General features: G+C 28.4%; 6 protein-coding genes and 1 pseudogene across 7 annotated transcripts, besides 3 other annotated features; 4 read left to right on the top strand and 3 right to left on the bottom strand.

Annotated features, from left to right (window-relative positions):
- Positions 1–615: 615 nt before the first annotated feature.
- Positions 616–1432: a terminal%2Cinverted (terminal inverted repeat of MuDRx-3N1_TV transposon ID:TVAGG3_0287450).
- Positions 616–8599: a mobile genetic element.
- TVAGG3_0287440 lies at positions 4641–6992 on the top strand (annotated as a pseudogene). Its single transcript has one exon. A coding segment is annotated over exon 1 (2352 nt).
- Positions 7808–8599: a terminal%2Cinverted (terminal inverted repeat of MuDRx-3_TV_TvPhantom-3 transposon ID:TVAGG3_0287430).
- Positions 8600–8924: 325 nt separating this feature from the next.
- Positions 8925–10222, bottom strand: TVAGG3_0287420 (uncharacterized protein; the record flags this gene model as incomplete). The annotated part of the gene is made up of 1 exon (XM_001310249.1): positions 9356–10150. One exon carries the CDS (start codon positions 10148–10150, stop codon positions 9356–9358), a length of 795 nt encoding a protein of 264 aa, XP_001310250.1.
- A 249-nt stretch (positions 10223–10471) lies between these two features.
- On the bottom strand, positions 10472–11562 carry TVAGG3_0287410 (phosphoprotein phosphatase protein; the record flags this gene model as incomplete). Its single annotated transcript, XM_001310248.1, has 1 exon — positions 10570–11541. One exon carries the CDS (start codon positions 11539–11541, stop codon positions 10570–10572), a length of 972 nt encoding a protein of 323 aa, XP_001310249.1.
- An 846-nt stretch (positions 11563–12408) lies between these two features.
- On the bottom strand, positions 12409–12942 carry TVAGG3_0287400 (uncharacterized protein; the record flags this gene model as incomplete). Its single annotated transcript, XM_001310247.1, has 1 exon — positions 12562–12942. The coding sequence occupies one exon, from the start codon at positions 12940–12942 to the stop codon at positions 12562–12564; it is 381 nt and encodes a 126-aa protein (XP_001310248.1).
- Positions 12943–14364: 1422 nt separating this feature from the next.
- TVAGG3_0287390 (uncharacterized protein) lies at positions 14365–16058 on the top strand (the record flags this gene model as incomplete). The annotated part of the gene is made up of 1 exon (XM_001310246.1): positions 14654–16051. One exon carries the CDS (start codon positions 14654–14656, stop codon positions 16049–16051), a length of 1398 nt encoding a protein of 465 aa, XP_001310247.1.
- Positions 16059–16476: 418 nt separating this feature from the next.
- Positions 16477–20090, top strand: TVAGG3_0287380 (uncharacterized protein; the record flags this gene model as incomplete). Its single annotated transcript, XM_001310245.1, has 1 exon — positions 16503–20078. One exon carries the CDS (start codon positions 16503–16505, stop codon positions 20076–20078), a length of 3576 nt encoding a protein of 1191 aa, XP_001310246.1.
- Positions 20091–20228: 138 nt separating this feature from the next.
- Positions 20229–20843, top strand: TVAGG3_0287370 (uncharacterized protein; the record flags this gene model as incomplete). Its single annotated transcript, XM_001310244.1, has 1 exon — positions 20262–20558. The coding sequence occupies one exon, from the start codon at positions 20262–20264 to the stop codon at positions 20556–20558; it is 297 nt and encodes a 98-aa protein (XP_001310245.1).
- Between the last annotated feature and the right edge of the window lie 114 nt (positions 20844–20957).

Below are 20957 nucleotides of genomic sequence, written 5' to 3'. Positions count from 1 at the left end.
AATAACACTTTATAAAAAAGCTAAACGATCTTATTCAAAAATTTGAAGCCTTCATTCAAATATCCCGATGAAAAATTGTAAAATTGAGGATCCAAGTAGCCAGTTAAAATTTTCAATAAATTAATACATTACTTTAATGAATGCTGCATAATTTTCAAAATACACCGCGATTAAATAATATTTAACCGTTGAATCAATTCAAAGAAATTTGAAAGTGTAATTTGGCTTCATTATGCCTCGCAACCCTTTTACCCAAGAAGAAGATAACAAACTCAGATATCTAGTGGAAAGAATATACACCAATAACAAGGATATTAATTGGAATTTCATAGCCTTCAACATGGAAACAAAAAATGCAAGACAATGCAAAGACAGATGGTTATTTTATCTTCAGAAAGGATTAAATAAGGAAGAGTTTTCCAATGAAGAAAATTATCTATTACTGAAAAGAATTGAAGAAATGGGGCATAAATGGAAAAATATATTCAAATTCTTCAATAATAGAACTGAAATATCTCTTAAGTCTCAATATAGGAGACTAATTAGACATGGAGTAAACTTAGATAATGTGCCCAACTTTGACTTGAAAAGAAAAAAGATTAAAAGTGCTGAAGAGAGATATAAAAATTGCTCACATTTGCTCACATTTTGGCACTTTTTTGTACGTTTGTCAAAAAATTGTGAGGAAGATCTCACAAAAATAGTCAAAATGTGAGCAAATTTTGAGAAGTGCTCACATTTTGACATACGATTATTTTCATACGTTTTTTTGATGAATTCTAATAAAACTTCATTACCACTTTCAGAACGAAGCGTAACTTTTCAGCACGTAACGCTCTATCATGTGTAGTGACATATTATTCAAAAAAACTCAGATTGCTTATCTTATAATAACAATTTCATTAGAAAAAATGCACGATTTCACGCTAAAACTTTGAAGCAATTCTTAAATTCGGATAAAAAATCGATATGTATTACACTTTAAACTTCAAAAAATGGTTCAAAATTTAGACTTAGTTTATCTTAACAATATAGCAGATTTTAAGCCGAATAAGTAGGAGTAATAGAAATAGCTCTTGAAAATAATTACAATTAGTAATATGTAAGTCAAAGTTCGAGTATTCTAATAAATAAACGTTCCGGATTTTCTTTACTACAAGAATCAATACTTAATATATAGAAGCAACAGTAAAAACTTATTAGAGATTCAAAAAGAAAGTTGACTAAAGAGAATCTTTTTATATAAGTAATTTTATTTTTTTGAAATACGAGATCGAATAAACATGTATTTTATTTTATTACTATAATAATACGTTTTTACATAGTAAGAAAGTTTAGAGACTGAAATGAAATTAAAAATTGAGAAAAAAATAAAGCTTTTCTATAAAAATTCATATTAATATATAGTATAATGATATTACAATTTATTGATAGTTGTGTTAGAAAAAAGGTACATTCACTATTTTTGACAAAATTTTAAATTTTCATGGGGTTGTAAATCTTATAATAACTAGATGAATAAGGAATAAATCCCAGTATGATGTGCATCATTATATTAAACACTATATGTAAGGCTGGTGATTCTATTAACACTTATGAAGATCTATAGTATTTGAGCAGATAAATTTGATAATTTCCAAAACTCTTATATTTCAAAATTAAAGTGTGCGAATGCATTTAAATGAGAGCAAAAAGAGATTGATGCTGTTAAAACTATGTGTTAATTTGCAATTATTTCGCATCACAAGAACTACCCAGTAAATTCGGCTATCTTTCTTTGCAATTATTCTCCATTATACATATAATATAATGGTTAGGGTTTGAAGAAAAGTTACTAGAGAATTATTGACTTTTGAAATAATGCAGAATTTTACTTGAAGAAATCATTAATTTATGAGTTCCAAATTGCTAAGCATGACGAAGGATCATTAAATTTGCTACAATTAAATACACTTATTGCAGAATTAAGATTTTTGAAATTAAAAGTTTGAAATATTGCCTTTTTGAATAAAAATTTAAATTTTATTATATAATCATGATAATATCTTATAGAAATTAAAAGAAAATATTTTAAACCATTCAAATATTTTGAATGTCTTATCAATTTAAAATATTAAAAGATAGCTTGATTTTATCATCATTAGTTGTTATCAAAGTTTTCTTCTTTTGATGAACAACAGTAAATGATTTGTTAATTACTTGTCTTCCTTTTTCGCAGCAAAATCGAAAGTTATGATGATAATCTTGCTCTCAATTTTGAAACTCTCTGATTTACAAGTAAGCATTCCTTTGGAAAAGCAGTCCTATTCTGTTTTCAAGATATTTTAAAGCCTCAATTTCATACAATGCGCAGATCTATTCGAAATTGCAAGAACTCTCAAGAAAAATGCAGCAGCAAAGAAGATTCCATAGTTTCTAGCATCAAAAATTTATAACCTTAATACAACAGTTAAAGAGAAGCTCGAAAAGAAAATATTTAACCATAAAGCTGGAAACCATTCGATATCTACTATTGGATCTAATAAAAAGTTAATTATAACATATTTAACATGCTATTTGTTGACTTTGTTCCATTATATTACCATATATCTTTTTGAAATCTAAAATATTTTTACAATTTTAACCATGTGTTGTTGAAACCATATATCAATCTTAGCTAAAGTATAGTTTATGAGTCTGTCACCATCTAACGTATGAATTTTCAAAAATGTCAAATATGTTCATTTTTTCTGTAGATTCAGCCATAATTTCACGTTGTTATACTATTCAACTATTATTTAATATTTTTATCGATTTAAATATATGATGAGATGCTTAGTTCTCCTGGAAATCGATTTTTAATCGCAATTTTAACTTTCCAAAAAAAATTCAAAAATAAAAATCCCTCTCAATTTTCTAAGTTTTATAACTCGCCAAATCTCTAGCCAAATTTTTTTGGCCCGTATAAATATTGTTTGGCACTATATAGGGATGCTATTTATCATATTTTCATCCCATTTTACTGTTATCGCCTAGTGAATGTACCTTTGTTAGAAAAAATATACAACTAAAATGTCAGTTTTAAAAAATTTAAAAATTATATTAAAACAATAGTCATTGAGGATGGTTAATTGCAAAAACTCAAGAAACTATCATTATCTCTCTTTGCTTAACACATCTACAACTGGAAACATCATTCCAAATGAAGTTCCTCAGTCTCGTCAAAATTTCTCTCTCATCTACAACAAGCTTAACTCAAAACTCAAGAAACTATCATTATCTCTCTTTGCTTAACACATCTACAACTGGAAACATCATTCCAAATGTTGCATTCAAGAATCCTATTATTATTCTTTCTTTCAATCTTTTATATTTACTCTTTAAATTCTAATATAATATAAATTCTTCATTTCCTTTGTTTAAACTTTTTTCATTTTAATACCATTTTATCAGATAGTAATTTTTGTTTTTCTCTGACCAAAAATCTTCTCAATTTAACTCCACCTTCACAAAAATTCATTGAGTTCTCTCAAAATTCTTGTATTTTTGGTATACTTAAAGTATCATCTTCAAATATTTTTTGGAGAAAATTGACTTTGCATAATATCGTAATACTTTTTAAGGCAGATAGATTTACCGTAAGTTGAAGAACTTTTAATTTGAACAGAAATTATTCAACAAATATTCTTTTTATTTGATCAAGATACGTATACCAATATGATCTACTTGCTAGGGATATGTAGATCACGTTCAGAATTTGCCAAGTTTGGTGAATATCTATGGGATTAGGGACATCTATTTAATTTAAGAACTAAAAATTAGCATAGGCGTATTATGCTGTTACTGAAATATATTTTGGATGTATAAATTTTTACTTAATACTCTTTTATTGTTATCATTTTTAAAGATTTTTTATTATGAGCAAAAAAATGGCAAGACAATAATATATTGTACATGCAATTTATTATTACTGAATAAATTTATCAATCAAATTTGATCACATACAATTTTTACAGATAAATACATTATCTCAAAAAATATCTATATATTAGTATATGTTACACGAAATGTAATAAAATGTATTACTTTGGTTTATCAATTTATAAATAAGAATGAAAATTTGTTATAGCTTTGTTCCAATATTTATTTTTATATATTTAAGTTATCCATTTTACTGTTTTCATTCATATTTATAACAAAATTAGAGTCCTTACATTATTTATCTTATTTCAATAGTGATAAAAATCAACTATATTTTGTAAGATCTTAAAAAGTGACAAAAATGGAAAACTACATTAAATTTATTTATAAGGATACAAAAATTATATGTCATTCCACCAAGAGCGGTTAAAGCATTAACACTTTATTTATATATATCTCACAAGCTAAGTTTACCTCTAAACACATTCGAATTAACAACAAATAACAAAAATTTAGGTGTTCTGGATAATTTGCGCTGTAATAACAAAATTACTATCAATATTAAAAGAAAAAAGAAGCCTTTTAACTTATTTTCAATTCCGATTGTAAACAGTATAAAAACTTCTGAAGATCAAGACAAAAAGATTAATCAAATATCACAAAATGACGAAAATTTATTGTGGGCAGCCAAGTTTGCGTTGTATATGAGCAATAACATAATAGAAGAAGCAATTAAAATCATGAATTTCAATTGTCTTCAGGAAGTATTCAATCCTGTTGATGAATTTAAAAAAATGTTAGAAGGAGAGTATAAAGTAACAATTTCAGATGGAAATAAAAATAAATTATATGAGACAATTTTACCAAATGAAGAAGCTGAAGATTCTTATAGTGAGAATGATAGTGATATCGATTATGATGAAGAAAGTAAACAAAAGGATAAAAATGATTTTTCTATAGAAACTCATGATAAAGATAACAATATAAGAAAGAATTGGCCATTTCAAGATGAAGACAACGAAAACTCGGATTCTCTATTAAACAGATATTTAAGTTCCGAAGAATTCAATGAATTCAAAGAGGAGGAGAATGAACAAATTTTATTAGATGAACAAACTGCAACAATAAGTGGAGTAACTGCTCAAAATTCAAATATAAGACAAACTGCAACAATAAATGCAGTTTCATTTCCAAATACAAATCAAAGACAAACTGCAACAATAAGTGGAGTAACTGCTCAAACACAAATATAAGACAAAATGAAACAATAAGTGGAGTTTCTCCTCCAAACACAAATCAAAGACAAACTGCAACAATAAATGCAGTTTCATTTCCAAACACAAATCAAAGACAAATGCAACAATAAATGCAGTTTCATTTCCAAACACAAATCAAAGACAAACTGCAACAATAAATGCAGTTTCATTTCCAAACACAAATCAAAGACAAACTGCAACAATAAATGCAGTTTCATTTCCAAACACAAATCAAAGACAAACTGCAACAATAATGAGTTTCTTCCAAACACAAATCAAAGACAAATGCAACAATAATGCAGTTTCTTTCCAAACACAAATCAAAGACAAATGCAACAATAAGTGGAGTTCTCCTCCAAACACAAATCAAAGACAAAATGCAACAATAAATTCGGATATTCAGCGTCAAATCCCTCAGCATCAATCCTCACTACCTAATGAAACTGCTTCTTATTCTTCCCAAATTTCTAATCATTTAACCGATAATCCTCCATTAACAGATTTACAAAATACACATCTAGTGCCAAATTTTGCTTATGATTACCAAAATAATTTTTCAGCGCATAAACAATCTATTATCGTTAATAAAGCTTGCATTGAACTTATTCCTAATTATCAATCTTTTGATGATAAAAATAAAGAGATTCACCGAAAAAGAATCAAAAATATTCTGAGGACTTATCATACATTTTCAATTTCCCAATCCGCACGTATTAAATATTCATTAACCATATATACAAATGGTCATCCTTTGAGATTTCAACGTTACAATGCTCATAATAATTATTTAGAAATTATTTATTATTGCGGATATAAACCTAGATGCAACTTTTGTATGCATGTAAAAGTCTTTGATGAGAAATTAAATATTTCTCCTGAAGAAAAACCAGACAGTAAACTTCATAACTGCCGACCTGCAAAACAATCTCAAATAATTAAAGGAACAAATCCAATGAACTATGATATTGAATCTCAAGTTCAAGATTATGTTGTCAAAAATCCAACCGCAACGATATCAGAAACAAGAAAGTATGCAAATCAACTGATATATGACTGTAATCAAGCCCAGTCTACTAATTTCATTCAGATATCAGAGAAGAAAGTCCAACAGCTGTATTATGAAGTTCATCCTGTCAAATCAAAATCAGAGATTGATCTTATTAATGAAATGTTAGAATTTTTTAATCAAAGATCATATTTTATTACCCAAAGCACAAAAAATGATAATGCCTATTATTTTTTTGGATTGGAACGTTTCATTCGAGTTGCACGGTATTCATCACATTGTTTTATTGATGGAACCTTCAAAGTCGTTCCTGTATCAAATAATGAATGGCCAATTATTAAATTTGTTAATTTTTGACCAAGCAACTCAACTGTATCTACCGTTTTTACATATAATCATGACGGGAAGAACAGAAACTGATTATCAAAGAGTATTTAGTATTATGGAGTATGATACTGATATTAAAATTCCTTTATCAACATTTGATGTTATAACAACTGATTTCGAAAAAGCACTTCAAGGCTCAATTTATAAAAGAAAAGGAGAGCAAACCATATTGACTGGATGCATATATCACTTTATTGCAGCATTAGTTAAGAATTTCAAGAAAAAATGTGATCCAGAAGATCTTAACAATAAAATTCTTTTAAAGTTATTATGCGCTTCTCCATTCATGCCAGAAGAAGTTTTTGATTTGGTTTGTAATAAAATTAAATGCATTCAAGATACAAATGAATTTGCAAAATACTTTATTAAAACATGGAGCACAAGCTATAATTCAATCAGCAAGCTCAAAGTATTCGACAATATTTATTCTAATAATGGCGTAGAATCGTACAACAAAGTGTTAAATACAAATATTGTATATTCACATCCCACAATTTTAAAGACGGTACACACTTTAATGAAAGTGGATTTAGCGATTTTGCATCGATATGCACGGGCAGATAAAAACACAAGTGATCATAAACAGTCGTATTTCATTAAATTGAAAAAAATAAATGAAGAGATTCAGTTATTTGAAGAGCATTTTGGTCTGGAAATATCATTAATTCCTGAGGATATAATGAAAAAATATAAGGATTTGTCCAAACATTCTGGAATTGATTTCAGAGATATTGAAATTGAAAGGTATATGTCAAGTGATCAAATACTTGATGACATTCAAATAAATTTAGAAGAAACAAAAAATGAAAAGATAGAAAACATTGAAATTGCCGAAGATGATTTATTTCAATAATATGTAACATTGATTTCTATTCAACTTTATCGTTATTATAATAAACATTTTTATGATTTTTTTAATATTTTTTATAAGTAGATTGAAGATTATTTGATGGAAAGATGTATATATATACATAATGTACCTTACAATATCTTCATGCTATGAATTCCAGAATAATGACAAGTCTTTCATTCTTAATTAGAAGTCTCCAATATTTTGTCTATTTTTTCATATTTTTTCTATTTTTTTTCACCATTTAAAATTTCTTAAATTCTAAATATAGCAAATTATATCATTTTACTTTCTGCAACGATTTAATCGATAATTATATGAATATTATTGTAAATATTTCTAAAATATTTTAAATACAAATAATTTTAAACTGAACCAAATAAATTGGATAACTTTAACTCAATCAAATAAATATTAATATGAATTTTTATAGAAAAGCTTTATTTTTTTCTCAATTTTTAATTTCATTTCAGTCTCTAAACTTTCTTACTATGTAAAAACGTATTATTATAGTAATAAAATAAAATACATGTTTATTCGATCTCGTATTTCAAAAAAATAAAATTACTTATATAAAAAGATTCTCTTTAGTCAACTTTCTTTTTGAATCTCTAATAAGTTTTTACTGTTGCTTCTATATATTAAGTATTGGATTCTTGTAGTAAAGAAAATCCGGAACGTTTATTTATTAGAATACTCGAACTTTGACTTACATATTACTAATTGTAATTATTTTCAAGAGCTATTTCTATTACTCCTACTTATTCGGCTTAAAATCTGCTATATTGTTAAGATAAACTAAGTCTAAATTTTGAACCATTTTTTGAAGTTTAAAGTGTAATACATATCGATTTTTTATCCGAATTTAAGAATTGCTTCAAAGTTTTAGCGTGAAATCGTGCATTTTTTCTAATGAAATTGTTATTATAAGATAAGCAATCTGAGTTTTTTTGAATAATATGTCACTACACATGATAGAGCGTTACGTGCTGAAAAGTTACGCTTCGTTCTGAAAGTGGTAATGAAGTTTTATTAGAATTCATCAAAAAAACGTATGAAAATAATCGTATGTCAAAATGTGAGCACTTCTCAAAATTTGCTCACATTTTGACTATTTTTGTGAGATCTTCCTCACAATTTTTTGACAAACGTACAAAAAAGTGCCAAAATGTGAGCAAATGTGAGCAATTTTTATATCTCCAAACTTGAAATAAAGTTGTTTTCTATCATTTAGAGTTTGCAATTCATGAAAGTAAACATTTAAAACCTGCTATAAATGAAGTTTATTCTTTGATATATGTTTTATTGATTTCTATATAAAAATTAAAGCCAAAACATCAGTTAGAATGAGCCATTCCAAAATTTCAAATCGAATCCAAACACAACGTCATTATGAACAAATTTTTAATATCTATATCGAAAATGATCCATTAATATTTATAACTGTTGATGATATTCAATCTCAGTAGTGTATAGTTCTTTATGTAAAGCTGTTTTATTATTGTAAAGTAAATAATAATACCCTCAATTTTTTACTTTTGCAACTCAATATGGAGAATTTTTTTCAAATTATAGAGACCAACACTGATATGGAAGTATAGGATATCAAAGAACCTTTATAATGGTAATACTATGATGAACAAATACTAAAATCTGACTCGGTTATAATCAAATTTTTGATCTCAGGGAAATTGAAAAAGTAAAAATTTGAGGGTATTTATAAAATACAAACAATTTCTTTTATTCATCTAAATCAGCGTCATCAGCTAAATTAAGATCGTCATCGCTCAGGCTGACATCATTTATAATGCTGGGCTGGACTAATACATTTTTATTCATCAAATCCTTGAGTTTATTAAGGAATTCTTCGTCAGAAATTTCTTGAGAATCTTCTTCATGAAACAATTTTTTAGCTTCGATAATGAAGTCGATTTTATTAAATTCACGCAATTTCTTTTAGAGTGTGCGATTTCGTGATGTTAATTCATGCCTTTTTCGTGCTAAATCATCTATAATTTTCCCATTTTCTTTGAGTTTTTCTTTCAATTCCAATTTTTCGGTATCGATTTCATTGGTTTCATCGTAGTCATCAAAGTAATCACATAAGAACTGTCCAATACCTTTATTTGATATGCCATTTTGACGCATAATTCGAACTGCACGCACTGATATTGGATCTTTTTCTTGTATATCGATTAATTTTTGAGAAATGTTATCATTACGACGTTTAAAATCATACTTTGGACTAGATATGGAACTTGTACTATCAGATATAAGAGAATTTCCTGACATAGATAAATTTTGTTTTGTTTCGATTGAATTAGGAGAAACAAATTGATTAGGTTTCGCTGGTAGCCAACCTTTAGAAATTAAATTATAGTTTGTTTCAATATTTCCGTAAGAAACTGAATTTGCGCGGTCTTTAGCTGTAATTGACTCGCCATTTATCATTTCTATTTGTGTTCCTGCGGCTATTAATGCTAATTCTTTAAAGTTTTTCAGTTTAGATATAGGAGTATCGATTAATGAAAGTTTTTTTAGTCTTGTTAGCTTTGGAAAGCCGTTAAACGAAAGAACTGGGTTTCCATCCATATTTAACTCTATTAAATTTTGGTATTTATGAAGACCAGAAAAATCCGTAATTTTATTTTTGCTTAAATCGAGATATTGGACTGATGATGCTATGTGTATTTCTGATATAGATCTTATTTTCTTGTTATCAAGTTTGATTTTTGTATGTAATGTACTCATCGATCACCAATAGAATTACAAAATGAAAATATGAGTTTTATATAGTCTTGGAGCTCAGATTGTGGTCACTAAGAGTGTGGGACTGTATTATTTTAATAAATTTTTCAAAAACGAATACTGTAAATGCAAAACAGAATTCTTTAAGGATAGTTTTAGGACGTATTGACCGCAGTTGCAATATATCTAGATATTATCCTATGATTCCTATTATGGCTCATGAATTGATAAAAAATTGAAATAATTTCTATACATAGCTCAAAGTATCCAAGAACGTGGGAAGGTTGCTAGGCTTAAAAGTGTCTGTCAGATTATATTTGGAATTTTTTTTGTAATAAAGATTGGAATTAATTGGGATAGAGTGTTATACATTTATTAACCAAAATAAACAAAAACAAACAAAATATAAAAGAGTATAATGCTTAAATGCTTCTCATTATATGTTTTTCTAAAGAAGAATTATTCAAATCAAGTTTTTCGGAGCTTTCTTGTTTGATGAATGGTAGCGAATGGAATTCCATTTTGTTTTCATAAACTGCGTAAGCGGCATCATTTTCATAATCAATATAATCGGAAGCAGAGAAGAGAGTTAGAACACGGTTTCGGCCTTCATGCTTTTTATATTCAAAAGGATATTCGAAGCCATTATCAACGCATTCGTGAGCTCTGACTAAAATTGATAAATTATTTTTATCGAGAAACTCAAGCGCTGGCTGAAGACCGAATACAAATGTATCTCCTCTGTCTGAATCTCCGAACGTTGTAACATCTTCATCAGGATCGGCCCACAAAAGATCATACATTGGTCCAGCGTTATAAACATCGCAGAATCGATCAATTTTTGTAATCTCATCTATATACTCGATGTACTTACTAATGCCGCCATGAACACAGAAAACTTTGTTATTTAAAATTGCGCAAAGAGGAAGATGTTTGAATGTGTTAACAAATGATTCATAAACATCACTGCTTTGTTTGCTAATGCATTCTTCTTTAAATCCATAATGTGTTGTCATATACTCACATTCGTGGTTACCACGGAGTAAAATGAATCTATCTGGGTGCATAACTTTCAGTGTGAACAAAAGTGAAATTACTTCTAATGAATATCTGCCTCTATCAACATAATCGCCAAGAAAAACAAATTTCAGATTTTGATTTGACCATGTCCTTTGCAATATACGATCAAGATCATCAAATTGTCCATGTAAGTCTCCCACTAGAACGAATTTCCCTTCAAGATAAAGGATATTGGGTTCATCACTAAATGTTCGTGTAACTGTAGAGTTGAGCCATAATAAATAGTCTTTTGTCAAGAGTTTTTGTAGCCTTTTCCTAATTTTCTTGTGTCCAATCAATTGGACAATATTTTGCGCTATACAATCTTCGGACATAGGGCGTTAATCTAATTGAATTTGTCACAATTTATTTGAAAAAGTTGATTTTCAGACTGGGTATTCAATAAAATTGACCATTTCAGAGATAGAAATTGAATTCATATCAACTAATATGGTCTCACTATTTTAATATTTTTGATATAATTAATTTTAGAAAATTTTGATGATATTGAATTTTCGGTTACTCAAAAATTGAATATATCATTTCGAAATCATCAAATAGATAAAATAGCATTTATAATGCTATTACCTATTATAATTTCCCATCATAATAAAAAATAAAGTCATCCGCTAAATTATTGAGCATTTGGAATTCAAAAAGATTATCATGTTTTCATTTGGTAAATCCAAAAACTATCACTTCCATAAAATATTAGGAGGTTTACATTCAGATAATTATTACGTCAGCATAAAAAGTGTCACTTGCGGGATCAAAATTGAGGGATTATCGAAAAGTGTAAATCTTGGATAACGCCATAAATTAATTATGTTGACCCTTCTTTTAAGATTATATCCCAGTTTACCCTGAAAAAGTTGCAAAATCCGATTATTTGATTATTTTCATTATAAATTGTAAATAATGAGTCATGGTAGTATTTCATTGTCAATATATATCCTGGATTCAATTGTATCTTCTTCGGTATGTAAGAATATTTTTTTGGATTAAAGAATTTGAAGGAATGGCATTGTTTTCAAATAATAATTTTACCAACATCGCATTGCATTCATTTAGTATGAATATAACTGCATATATATCACTCTTTTCTCCTTTTCAAATTTGAATAATAAATATTTGAATAATACAAAAAAAAATAATAATTGTTTATAATATATGAAAACATAGTGTTTATTGTTATGGGCTATCTAGAATATGCATAAAAATACTTAAAAACTGAAATTTTTAAATAAAATTATCTGGAATTAGTAAAATCGCGGCCTATTTTCTTCAGGAAGGGCGCCTTGCTTGGGGCCTTTGATTGTGTTTATTCCTGGTTGTAATAATGAATAGCGGGTATTTTAATCCAAAGCTTTCGAATTTTTTTCGAATAGAAGTCTTTCATTGTTTCGAAGCTTTTCCTTCTTTGCATTGGTATTTAGTGATCCAAGTGTTGCATATGATTCACCTGTGGAAACACCTTTTGCTGAAAAGAAACTATTTTTCTGCTGTTTAGCTTTCAAGGCACGTTGAGAGTTATAAAACGGTGGATATTTGATATTCGGTTCATTTTCTTCTGCCATATATTGATCTTCTTCTGTATAATTTTGAATTGCTTCTAATAATTTTCTTAAAGAGGCAACTTCTTGCCTGAGAAGTATAATTTCATCTCTTATATTCATTATATCTTCAATTGTTGTATTTGTTGATAATGACACGCTTAAGAGAAGGAATGAAAACATTTTGATTGAAGATAAGGTTTAAAGTAATATAAATTGCAAAATTATGACTATTATGATATAACTGTGAATATTTACGATAAATTGGAGCTTCAAGATTTTTGACATTTGAAAAAATAAGAGAAATTCAAGGTTTATTAAAAAAATAAGAGCCTTTTATGAAAGAATGTTACCGAATGATGAAAATAGATTCCTTTGCCCCTATATGGCACCTCAGACCCTCCCAAGGCGATAATAACGCGTATAATAGATTATGTGAATAAATCAAATGTCAGAATCCTTTGGGATATGTCGAATAGCATTATTATTGGTATTAGGTTTTGAAATAATCATAAGTATACTCTGACTTTTCAATGCTCGATTTTATGGTTCCCTTAAAATCAAGCTAATTATTGAAAGTATAAAGTATACGACAAATTTACTCTGACTTTTCAGAGAATTAAGCTTCAGCTCAATTCTCTGAAAAGTCAGAGTAAATTTATATAATTTTTGTTAATCTTTCAATTTTTTTGAGTGAAATCAGTTTAAATGGTTTATGATTTTTGACAGCTTCTTTCTCCACATCAAAGAAATGATTCGTTGACTACGAAAAGTTGTATTAAAACAATTATGTGTGTGATGTGTTTATTATAAGTTCCTGTTTTGATGAATAAAAGCAATAACCAGAAATTAGAAATTCTTAAGAAATATGCTTTTATCTTTAACTTTCAATCTTCATCAAACCCACTTTAAATAAAGAAGACTTATTAAGTGGAGATGATCAATGGTCACCTTTTACCTAAGTTCCTTAGATATGTTGCCTAATGAAGAGGAGTTTTTCCTTTATCCTAGTATTTTTTGAAATTAGCTTTAATGATTGAAAATCTCACATATTTAATGTAGTACCAGAATAGTTAAATAAAGATTCATGACTGAGGAAATCAAACCTGGATTAATTATATAGAGAAAGATGGTAATATGATTTATAGATAAATGACTAGACATACATATATTAAAGCTATTCACTAAATATATAAATATCATTCTTTCATATGCTCAACGATATTCATTTATTATGTATATCCATTCCCAAAGTGTTCAATGATTACTGGAATCATTAGAACAAACAGATTCTTAATACTTCCAAAAAATACTTGCGTTGTAGGGAAAAAATATCTAATAATTAAGATTTATTTCTTGTCATTTGCTTTCATAGTTTCTATCTAAATGTTATAGCTATATTGACAACAAAAAAAAGTATATTTTAAGGATTTCCATTAAAAATCTATAATTTTTCAATGAAACATTGGCCAAGTTGAATTTTCAAGTATGCAACATTATCATTAACTAGTATTTTAAATATTACATAAATTTCTCTAAAAATTGTAAATGACTCAAGTGTCTCCCCCTGCTTACGTTTAATAAAAATAAAATGGATGTATTGATTGTTATTTTGAGGAAAGCGTCGTACAGCAAGCATCCTATTGATCTTGCTGCAAATCTGATGGCTATGGAGTTTGATGAACAAAAATTAAAGACACTATTTGAAGATTCAGAAGCAAATAATATTTTACAACTATTTTTCCATAGAAATAGAAAACTTTTACATAATTCTATTTCAGACATGTATGATTATTTATCCAATCAGAACTTACATAAAAATCCAAAGCAAATTTCAGTGCAAAAACTAATTTTATTCAAAATTATTCAATATTCGCCAAAAACATTCTTCAAAATGCTGCCCCTTCTAATAATTAGACCAAACTCCGAAGAAATTTTATCAGAAACACTTAATATCTCGTTTGATCAATCTTTACAAGTAAATTCGAAAGATTTTCATAATGCAATACTTACAAATAAATCTCCATCTGAATTATTCATGTCCAGTATTCTTCAATTCGCTCAAAAGCATGATCCAGAAAATCAAAACATTTTATTCATGAAACCTGAGAATAAATCGAACAATTCTGACCTCATTGCAAAGCTTAAGCAACTACAGTTATATAATGAACAGCTTGCCACACAAAATAACCAATTGGAAAAGCAAATAAAAGAATTAAGTATGAATACTTTATCTTCGCTTGAAAAGCAAACTCAGCAGTTAAAAGAAAGTCTTAAAAATCAAGATAATAAGAACGAAATACCAAACGACAATGAATTAAAACTACAAAACGAAATTTCTCAAAAAAACATCAAAATTGCACAATTAATGGATGATATTCAAGCTCTTAATGGAGAAAAGTCTAAATTAGGCAGCCAAATTACTTCTCTTAAGTCTGAAATTGATAAATCATTAAATGAAAATTTAATTCTGAAGAAAGCAGCAGAAGATCAATCAATTGCATTGGCATCTAATGGTTCAAAGATTGAGCAGCTTCAAAACCAGCTAAAAGAGCAAAAAGAACAAAATGACAAAGAAAAAGAAGAATTTAAGCGAAAAATCGAAGTTCTTCAGAACGAAAAGGCCGAAATCATCCAGAAATACAAGCTATATACTAATAATACCACTGATGGCCAGCTAGAAGAAGAAAAAAGAGTAAATGAAGATTTAAGAATGCAAATCCAGAAATTGATGAAAGATATTGAAGAAGAAAGGAACGATATCAAGAGAAGAGAGAAGTCCTTATCAGATAAACAGCTCAGATGGAAAGAAGAAGAGCAAAATCACGCAAGAATTTTAGGAATCACTCCTGAAGAGCTGAGAGACACAAATAAGAGATTTGAACAACAAATGATGGCTCTAGAGAAGGCAAAAGCAGAGTTAAATCAAAAAAGAGACAAAATTAACTCAAATTTGTTCAAATCTCAACTTGCGGAGAAATCTGTTGACGAGAAATTGGAGAAACTTGAAAAGGAAAAGCAGAAAATTGATCAGTTGCTGAAAGAATACAATGAAAAGAATAAAAAACGAGAAATTCAGTTGGATTACGATAGACTTTATGATAAAGACATTTATATTGAACCATTCACGGAGATGATACCGAGATATCACGCAGAAGATGATTTGGACCCTCAAACTCAGGAATTCCAGGAATTTCCTTACGATCCGGAAGAAGATATCGAAAGAACGCAAGTTAGAAGGCCTAAACAGACTGGACGGCTAAGAGACATATTATTCAGAATAACTTCTTAATTTGTTTTTATTAATTTTTTTATTTTGTTATGATTATTTAAAAAAATCTATTTGTTACTTCTTTATCTTTTAGTACAATGTTCTCCATAAAGTACTTATCCTATTTATCCATAAAATTTGGAAAACTTCAAATTCTCTGATTTTGAATTCAAATGCATTTGGAAAAGTGTTCATATTAACATAGATAATAATATTTTATTATTGTTGAGCTACAAGACCTAAAAAATAATATTTTAATATTTTGTATATCCATAAAAGAGTGAATGAATTTGAGTATCGGCCTGAAACTCACTGATTTTTATATTGGTAAAGTTATTTATTGCCTAGTTAGTATTTGATTTATTTCTTCATATCAAAATTTACTAGGTCTTTATGTTTGATATTGATAAGGAATCTTTTATTTGTTTATAAAAATTTGATTAATTTTCATTTTTTCTTCTGGTTTTTTGAAATGTCTGATCTTCAAGATTTGCAAAATGCTAATTCACCTAAGCATACGATTTTGATTGAAAAAAGAAAGCAACCTATTGGTCTTTCTTTGTTCGATTCTTTTCCAGCTTCGCCAAAAAACGAAAATCCAGAAACTAAATCGGAATCGCCTTCAATAAACCTCATGTCAAAATTCGAAATTGTCAGACCAGAAAAAAAATCAATAGATCTCTTGGGAAAAACAACAGAAACTCATGAAAATAACAATCCTCCTCAAATTGAAAACGTAGAACAAGAAATACCTCATACAAATCTACCAAAGATAGAAAGATCAAAGACAGACAAGATCGTATTTACAAAACCAGAAGAAATCGATATAAATAAATTTAAATTCGATAATACTTTAATGAATTCCCTTGAAATACCTATTTTCAGCAATTTGCAAATAAATGCAAAGCCTTCTCCCGATCAAAAGAGTACAAAATCCAAAGTTTCCCCTCAAAAACAAAACAATGAGAAAAAGCAAGGAAATCATGGAGACAAAAACAACAAGAAACAATCATTACCTGATGTAATTGTCGTAGACGACGAATTACTCTCTTCTGAAGATGATATAAACAATAAAATTTTTATTGAACCCCCAAAGAAGCCCCAAGACATGATTACGTCTTCTGATGAAGAAATTTCAATGGAAAGCTTGAAATTCGATCAATCAAGCTTTTATCAACTAAATAATTACAAAGAAAAGCCGAAAACTACGGACAATGCAAATAAGGACATTGTGGAGAAGGTAATTAGTTCATCTGATGAAGAATTATCCATGGGAAAACTAAAATTTGATTCATCATCTTTTTATTCAATGGTAACAGGCCAAAACAAGTCAATACAAGTTGAGTCAAGTGAGAATTCAGAGGTGGAAATACAAAAAGTCGAAAATTCTGAATCTGAACCAGAAATTTTGGAAAATGGCACGAAAATTCAAGTTGTAAATGATGAGTTGCTGTCAGATAGCTCAGATAATAAAAGTACTGCCTCAAATTTGCTGACTTCCGATGAAGAAATTCCAATAAATAATTTTATTTTCGATGATTCTGCCATTACATCACTTTTGAGTGGTAAAACTGAATCTAAAGAAGATGATAAGCCTTCAGAGCAGCTAGTATTACCTAAACAAGAAGAAAAACTCGCTGATGAAAAAGAAATTTTAATTGAGAACTCAGAAAGCTCTCAAATGTCAGACCAAAACGATGAATCAAACCATGAAGAAGAAAAACCAGAAATTATTCAAAATCCAGCTGAAAATCTTGAAAATGAACAAAATATTTTGACTTCTGATGAAGAAATCCCACTTGAGAACTTCCAATTCGATTCTTCCAAGTTTATGTCTACGTTTTCCACTGAAAACAAGCAAAATGACTCAAAATCAGAAAATATTAATTTTGAAAAAGAAGAAACAGCTCAAAACAAAGATGAAACAATTACTAATGATAATATGCAACCAATTGTTCAAGAAATTAAGCCAAATGATTCGAATTCTGAAAATAATAATTTTGAAAAAGAAGAAACAGTTGAAAAAGATGAAGAAACTGTTATTAATGATAACGAACAAGAAAATGATCAAGAAACTCAACAAAATGATTCGAAATCAGATGAAAAGCTATCAAATGAAGAAAAATTTGATTTTGATGAATTTGTTGAGCTGTTTAGTGTTGAAAATTCAGAGAAAAAGTCTGAAAAAATTGAAAATGATCAAAATGAAGAGTTGAAACAAGCTGAAACGCCAGAAATAGCTAATAATGATGATAATATGGGACTCTCTTGTCCAATTAACCAAGAAAACAACACTTTTGGCGTGAATGATTTTGATGATTTGTTTAATATCAAAAATACAGAGAAAAGTGATGTCAAAACTGTTGAAGAACAAGATGATAATGATGATAACTCTGGATTTTCTTGTCCAATCAAACAAGAAAATAATGATTTTGATTTTGATGATTTTCAAGATCGTTTTAGCCTCAATAACACTGAAAATCAACCTGAGCAGCCTATTTCTCAGCCAATATCCGAAGATTCTCCTCAAAAACAAGTATTAAATGAAAATATTTCTGAAATTGTCAATAATTCTGAGCCAAAAGATGTTGAACCACAATTAGCAGATGTTGTAAGTGAAGTTGTTCCAATTTCTGGTGATATTGATGATATTTGTGACTTATTTAACCTTAATTCTGAAGAAACACCAAAAGAAGAAACAAAAGACCAAAATTCTTACGTTGGAGAAGAGGAAAGCGTCAAAACTGAAGAAGAAATTCAACAAATTAAAATTGAAAATAATTTAGTTAAGCCAATTCAAGAAATTGATGAGAATAATGAAGAAAATGAAGAAGATTATGAGGAAGAATATTCTAAAACAGAAGAACAACATGAAATTGTTCCAATTCAACAAAAATTTGAAAAAGAAGCAGAGAAAATAACAGAAGAAGATGAAGAAAACATTCTTTGTGAAGAAGAAAATGAAGAAGAGGATGTTTTATATGAAAAACAGCCAGAAATAACAAAAAGTAAAATTGTCAATGAACCAGAGGCCAAACAAGAAGAGGAAGACTATATTCTTAGTGATCTTAAGTACGGTGAGATCAATATCAAGAAAATTTCAGAAATCAAAATTAATATTTCAAATAACAACTTCCAGGTTGCTACATGTCACAGCAGTGACATTGTTGTTCTTGTGAATAACGGATACATAACTGTAAATAGAATTACAGGCAAAAAATCCCTAGATCTTGAATTTTTATTTGATAGTAACGAAACTAAGGTCCAAAGAGCATTTCTCTTTAATGATACAGTTGTTGCAGTATCAACAGGATATATTTCAGTACTTAGAATTACAGAAGACGATGAATTTGATGATATTTTAGAAATTAACAGAGAAAGTAATGGATTAGAAGGAAATATCACAGAAATTAAGGCCACAGATATCAACAAAGGATTCTATTTGCTCTGTGACTCCAGCTTATTCTTCTTTTCTCTCAAAAAATTCGCTTTAATTTCAGAAAATGTTTCACTCTTTGCTGTTAATGATTTCGGATGCTATTTTATCACTACAGATAATGAATTATACTACTTCTCCGATGGAAAACTCTCAGATATCATTCATATTTTCGATCGCGAAATTATTTCACTTTTTGCCACAAATACTCAAGTGGTAGCGTTCGCACAATATGAAGGTACAGAATATTCTGATGTGTTTGTGACCAAAGAATTCCTCTCAATTCGAATTTGTTCTTTCATTGATTTTGATTTTGCTGAATCCTATGCAAACTCTATTGCTATCATGTCCGAAACAATGAGTTTATATAATATTGATACAAAGACTTTGTATTCTTCTACTGTTCCTCAATTTTTCGACAGATTTATGAATCCTCTTCCAACAAAAGCGAAAATTATTACAGTCAATGGTAAAAGTGCGATCCTTGTTTATAATGAGAGGATCCCCAAGCTTGTTATTTATGAAATTCCTCCAGAACATATCCCTTCTTTGTTTGAATATATAGATTATAACTTTAAGAATAACCTTGTTATGAACGATATTAATGAATAAAATATATTATACAGTGATTTCGTTATGATTTTATCAAATTTTTTTAATTTCTTTGGTATTTAGAGATTTTAACTAGAATATTCTGATATATTTCAATATCTATGATAGATTTCAAATCTATCAACATATAATTAGCAAGAACAGTTGATCTGTAGTGGCACTTTTTTCCTGACAAGCTAAAAAATGTCTGAATCCGAGGATACAACTGATCCAGGTGCTAACATTCTTGGTGAATATTGCCCATTCATTGCTGATGTTCCAATTACATCATATGCAGAGCCATTTCCTATTCCAAATCCTGACACAAGAACTGAAGAAGAAATCAACCAAGTTAAGCAGAATTTAAAGAGATTAACGAATAGCAAACATTTCAACCCTCCATTACCACTCGCAGACTTCTGTTTGATCGCAAAAGACCGTTGGGAGAATGATGATTCTGACGGATCAGAATGCTCATTAGGAGTCTGCAAGCTTGTATAAGTTTATTATAGCTATTTCGTTTTGCAAAGTAATCAATAGAATTCAAAAAAAAATTCTGAATCCAAAAAGAAGAAATACAAAGAATCTTCTCTTTATGAGAAGAGTTCGTTTATATTACATTCTGAAATAGAACCTACTTTGCTTAATATATGTTTGTATTAAAGAGATAATACTTGATTTTCATTTTCATTATAAAAATTTAGTCTCCTTTTTAAAACATTGATATCAAAGAGCTTTGTGTACGTGATTAAAACTTCTAAATACTCAAAATTTTGCAAGAAAATGTATTAACGAATATAGAAAGAACTCAATTAACTGTTTCATAATAAATAAGACTTAGTGTAGTATTATCCGACATATAGTTGCTTCAAATTTACCAATTCAAAAGCCAAAAACCTA

Source organism: Trichomonas vaginalis, chromosome V (genome assembly GCF_026262505.1).
Source record: "Trichomonas vaginalis G3 chromosome V, whole genome shotgun sequence".
Lineage (NCBI taxonomy): Eukaryota > Parabasalia > Trichomonadida > Trichomonadidae > Trichomonas > Trichomonas vaginalis.
Note: the sequence above shows the minus strand (reverse complement) of the source record. Positions and strands in the feature narration are given on the sequence as shown.